The following is a 5610-nucleotide window of genomic DNA, read 5'->3' as shown; positions in this document are numbered from 1 at the left end:
GACGGTGTTAGGTGGCCGTGGGGACGGTGTCAGGGTGGCTGTGGGGACAGTGTTAGGTGGCCGTGAGCCACGTGGTAGGGACAGAATGTAACCCTTGCTGTCTCCCTGCAGACAGCGCCCCCTCCTGGATCGTGGTGGCCATGGTCCTGGTGGCCTTGGTGCTGGCGGCCTGCCTGCTGCTCGCCGGCTGCTTCGCGCTGCTGTGGAGCATCTACAAGGGCACCAAGTACACGTTCTCCCCGGACAACGCGCTCCCGCAGCACCTGAAGGAGGTAGGCGTAAATGTTTGCCTTTTTTGTCATGCTTGTTGTTTTGGTTGAAAGAAAATATTGGCTGTATTGGGTAATAGGAACCAAGGTTTAAAAAAGCTTTCAGTATGTGCATTTATGATAATCTGACTAGGGTTTGAACTGTTTAATGTTTGCTGTAGCTGTAGGTCAAGCATGTCAAACTCAAAGGCTAACATGAGCCAAATAAACAAGGTTTAACTTTATGTGGGCTGCTTCCCTGTCAATGCCTATGCCTGGGTTGCAGGCTCGATCCCCAATAGGGGGCGTGCAGGAGGCAGCCAATCAGTGATTCTCATTATTGATGTTTCTCTCTCTCTCTCTCTCTCTCTCTTTCTCTCTGAAAAGAAAAAAAAGAGAAAGAGAAGAAAGCAGGGAACAGTGCCTCTAGGGTGCAGGGCAGCAGGATGTGGGGGCACAGAGCTGGGATGGTCATAGCAGCGGCCTCAGCCGGGCGGAGGCCCGGGAGCTGGGACGGCTCCTTGGAGGTGCCCTGTGCTGAGGGCAGAGGGCCTGTGAGCCCCACATCCCCCGGGGATGGGGGTGGCTACGCCCAGGAGGGGGACCTGTGTCAGCAGCCAGCAGGCTCTGGGCCCCCGGGGTGAGTGCCCCCCCCCCGCCCTCATCCCGAAGGAGGGAGGGCTGCACCTCCGACCATCCTTCCGGCCGACCGTGGCTGCGGCCTGTAACCTCCGCCTTCAGAACTGGGCGGGCGCCGCCGGGAGATGCCCAGTGACCCGAGTGCCACCCATGGACGCAGCCTTTCCTGCCCCTGGCGACCAGGGTGGCGACTCCGTTCCTTGCCGGCTGGTTTCTTGGCCGGAGGGGCCCGGCGTGAGGAGGGGCAGCCCTGAATTGGGGCCCCACGGGCTTCTGCTGTGTCTCCTGCGGGAACCCTGTCCACCAGAGGTCAGCAGATACTTTTAAAGGACCAGAAAGCAAATATTTTAGGCTTTGCAGGTCAAGAGGCAAAACCGAGATTTTATGTAGATATTTACATAACCACTTAAAAATAACCACTTAAAACTCCAAAGCTAGGCAGACCCTGTGGCTCAGGGGTTGAGCGTTGACCTGTGAGCCAGGAGGTCACAGTTCGATTGTGGGCTCCATCCCCAGTGTGGGGCGTGCAGGAGGCAGCCGATCGATGATTCTCTTTTATCATCGATCTTTCTCTTTCTCTCCCTCGCCCTTCCTCTCTCTCTAAAAAGCAATAACATAATTAAACAGTAATTTTTTAAAAAGAGAATCTTCTAGAGGCGAAAGGTGGAACCGCATTCGCAGCAGGAAAAACGCCTTCCTCTGGGTAGAAGGTACCTTGTAAATGTAGAACCAGAGGAAGCCGCACTATTGTGCTATTTTTGCTCTGGGCTTCGCCATCAAAGAGTCCGTTGGGCAGGAAAGGAAGGGTGGGGGCTCTGTGACAATCAAAGTGGAGCCCCCCCCCCCCGCCGCCTCCAGGGACAGCTCTGCAGACGTGACCAGGCACCAGCCCTGTAGCAGCTGAGAAACAGGGGGCGGGGGTGGGGGGGTGCTGCCGGACAAGGGCCCACTGGGGTCGGGAGCCCAGAAGCTGGGAGCAGGTCAGGCTCCTCCCAGGTGCTCTCCCCTGACTGCAATGCAGAGGGTTGCGCCCGCCCTCGGCCCCCCCCAATGCTGCAGGGCTGGGAGAGTTGCTGGGGTGGGGAGTTGCGCCGTGAGCTGCATGCAGCTGGGATGCACTGCACCACCACCAGCTCTGGGTCCAGCCAGCAGAGCCGCCTGGTGGGTACGCTCTTGATCACGTCTCCCCTGCTCTCGCCTCTGCCCCTTTTCCTAGAGAATCGATGCAGCGTCTAGTCCATTCTCTGCATCTCCGGGGTCTGAGGATGGGGGAGGGTCCCCTTTCCCCCAGCCTCCTCCCTGACACACCAGAGATCGGACATGCTTCCCTCGCCCTCCCCCAGGCAGATCCTGGGGCCACCCCAGTGGGTGGTGCAGCCGGCAGCTGAGATCAGTCACGTCAGGGCCGAGTGAGGTCACATCATGTTGCTACAACAGGTCAACTATCCATAATAACAAAAGCATAACATGCAAACTGACTGAACGACCGAACAGCAGAGCAACCGTCCGGGCGACCTTCCGGACGACCGTGCTGTGACAGACACTGGGCTGGCAGCCAAGGCGGGTGCAGTGCGATTGGTCATCGCTCCACGATCGCCCCACAGAGGAAGACCCAGGCCACCGGCCAGCACAGCCATTGATCCCTGAATCCCGGTCGGGTAGCCTGGACCTCTGCCGGGAGCCGGTCCATCCTTGCTGTTTCAAGGGACCTGGCATATATGGCATACTGTTCTTAATATGTTTGCTCACCTTCTTGGCGCTGTGTTTTAACCAAGGTCACCTCTCCGAGAAAGGTTGTTTCCCCAGGTAGGGATTTTCCCCTTAAGTTAGGGAGGGAATAAAACCTCTTAACTAAGTGCCAGGCGGGTAATTAATCACTTTAACTATGAACAATCACGCTTAAGCTACATAATCTTTACTCCCTGGACTGGAGATAAGAAACGCCCTCACCTTTGTAATAGAAATTGACAGGATTAAAATCAACTGGTATAAATACAGATGCGACAAGACAACAGGAGACAGAACTTACACACAGAACTCTAGAGACAGAACTTAGAAGACAGATTATATTTTAGCATATAATCCTCAGGAATTTTTAGACTTAGCTCATCATAAAAGTAAAGCAATTATTTGTTTGTGTAGAGCAGGGTCTACTAGCAACAGGCTGTGAAGCTAGCTGACTAATATCAGTTCCAACACTAACTAGCTTTCCCTCATTGTGCCAGTTTCCTCATCCTCAAAGTGAAGATAATTTTTAAAAGCTTAATGCGGAGCCATCGATCACGGAGCCCCACGATCGATCGCCCAGCAGAGGGAGGCCCAGGCCACTGGCTGGCAGTGCTGAGATAGGTGGGCAGGGCCTCTCTGTGCGGGGTGATGGATCTGGGGGCCCCGCAATTGATTGCTCCACAGAGAGAGGCCCAGGCCAGCCAAGCAGTCACACCCCACGCCTGTCACCCGCAGAGGGAGGCAACTGGTGGCTGGGGGGCAGGGAGGGGCGGACATGACTGCACAGATGGCAAGCAGTGGCAGCGGCGGGCTGGGAAGGAGAGCCCTGGTAGGCCCTGATCACCGGCCAGGCCTAGGGACCCTACCCGAGGGGTCCCGGATTGCGAGAGGGTGCAGTCCAGGCTGAGGGTCACCCCCACCCCACTCCCGTGCACGAATTTCATGCACCGGGCCTCTAGGTACGGAATAAAACCTCAACTCAGTGGGAAGTGATGGGTGGAAGGCTGGAAAGAGCCCAGGAACAGAGCAGACACAGGCCCCACCATGACGCACGGCCGTGAGGTGTCACCTTCAGGAGGGAAGCCAAGTGGAGCCAAACTCAGCCCCCATCCTCCTCCTTAGCAGCGACCTGTGCAGCCACGCGTCTGGGAGGGGCCCGCCGCTGGCCGAGGGGGGACCAGTGACAGGCTGGGACGGTGGGCGCGCAGAGCTCTAAAGAAGGTTTCTCTGCCTCCTTCCGCCTGCAGGCCTGGCGTTAGGATTTCAGGTCATCGTAAATTGGAAGTGATTTTCTTCCCTCAGAGAATATCAGGATAATGGGATTATCTGTTTGTTCTCTGAAATTTGCGGAATCAAACACTTAAAAAAAAAGGAGGCTCCTCCGTGTCCCCCTGGAGATGAAGAGCGCGGTGGCCCGCGGGGATGGAAATGCAGCCGCGAAGTCAGCAGGCAGTTCAGGAACCGAAGAGCTGGACCCAGGATGACCGGACGGTGGCCCCGGCCCGACGCGCCCCGGCTGCCGGGAGGAGTCCGTGTCCATAACATGCAGGGTGGACACACAGCGCAGGCCACGCGGGCTTTAACTTGCCAGGGGCCACCGTTTCCAAAGTGAAAGGGGCAGGCAACACTAGTTGTCACGTGTTGTGTGCGACCCAGCATGGCCGAAAGGCCTCGACAGGCAGCCAGGGTTAGGCAGTGACTGAAACACCTCCTTTCCCACCCGGCCTCGGAGCCTGGCGTGTGCTTCGCGCTCAGCGCACCTGCTGATGGGGACCAGCTGCGTTTCGGGTGGGCTCGTGGCTCCCCAGCTGGACAGGGGGACTGAGGGCCGGCTCCAGGGACACAGGATGCTGTGAGCACCCCAGGCCCTGGCTCAGCCTGAGGACACCCCCCCCGCACCCCCGCGCCCCCTCCGCTCCGCCTCCCTGATGCCCGCACGGCCCTGCTTCCTGGAGGAGATGGCGCGTGGGCTGTGTCAGGGCAGCGGCCGTGTGACCGGCGCCAAACCCCCTCCCAGGCACCTGCAGGCGGTCCCTCGGAAAATGAGGTGCCGATTTGTCATTTCTCTTTTTAATATATTTTTATTGACTTCAGAGAGGAAGGGAGAGGGGAGAGAGAGAGAAACATCAACGATGAGAGAGAATCACTGATCGGCTGCCTCCTGCAGGCCCCCCACTGGGGATCGAGCCCGCAACCTGGGCATGTGCCCTCACTGAGAATCCAACTGCGACACAGCTCGACACTCGACCGACCACTGAGCCACACCGGGCGGCAGGGCTGCCTTCCCTTCCAAGGCTGAATAACGTCCCTTGTGTGGATGGACCACACGTTGTGTATCCGTTCAGCTGCCAGTGGGCACCTGGGTTGTTTTTATCTCTTGGCTGCGGCCGCGAATGTTGCTGTGAACTTGGGGGTGCAGGTACCTCTTCGAGACCCTGCCTCAGGTCTCTGGGGGTCTCCCGGGAAGGATTGCTGGGTCACATGGTCACTAATTTTGTGAGGAACTCTCATACTGTTCTTGTCATATTTTTTAAAACTGCGTTTTCCAGGCCTAGAGTGTCGGCCTGCGGACTGAAGGGTCCCGGGTTCGATTCCAGTCAAGGGCACGTACCTCTGTGGCAGGCTACCCCCGGCCCAGGCCCTGGTCAGGGCAGGTGCAGGAGGCAACCAGTCGATGTGTGTCTCTCACATCGGTGTTTCTCTCTGTCTCTCCCTCTCTCTCCCACCCTCCCTAAAATCAATGGGAAAATATCCTCGGGTGAGGATTAGCTAACAAATAAACATAAAGCCGTGAGCTCTGAGCCCAGATCAGTGGGACTCCGGTCGGTCACTCGCTCTCCTCCTCTCCCTGCAGTTCCTGAGCCGCCCCCAGCACACCCGGCTCCTGCTCCTCTCCTTCCCGCCCTCGGACCAGAACGAGGTTTTCGACAAACTGAGTGTCGTCACCGAAGTCGAAGTCTCAGAAAGCAGCCAGCAGCCGCCGGGGGACAGCGGC

General features: G+C 57.7%; 1 protein-coding gene across 1 annotated transcript in view; it reads left to right on the top strand.

The window, feature by feature from the left end:
- IL10RB (interleukin 10 receptor subunit beta) overlaps nucleotides 1-5610 on the top strand; it is a 21161-nt gene that overhangs the window by 15346 nt on the left and 205 nt on the right. The window contains exons 7-8 of the mRNA XM_015560250.1: nucleotides 112-272; nucleotides 5470-5608. Of these exons, the coding sequence (XP_015415736.1) occupies nucleotides 112-272; nucleotides 5470-5608 (300 nt within the window). The remainder of the gene's footprint in view (nucleotides 1-111; nucleotides 273-5469; nucleotides 5609-5610) is intronic.

Source organism: Myotis davidii, unplaced genomic scaffold (assembly GCF_000327345.1).
Source record: "Myotis davidii unplaced genomic scaffold, ASM32734v1 scaffold170, whole genome shotgun sequence".
Classification (NCBI taxonomy): Eukaryota; Metazoa; Chordata; class Mammalia; order Chiroptera; family Vespertilionidae; genus Myotis; species Myotis davidii.
This window is presented reverse-complemented; position numbering and strand designations above follow the sequence as displayed.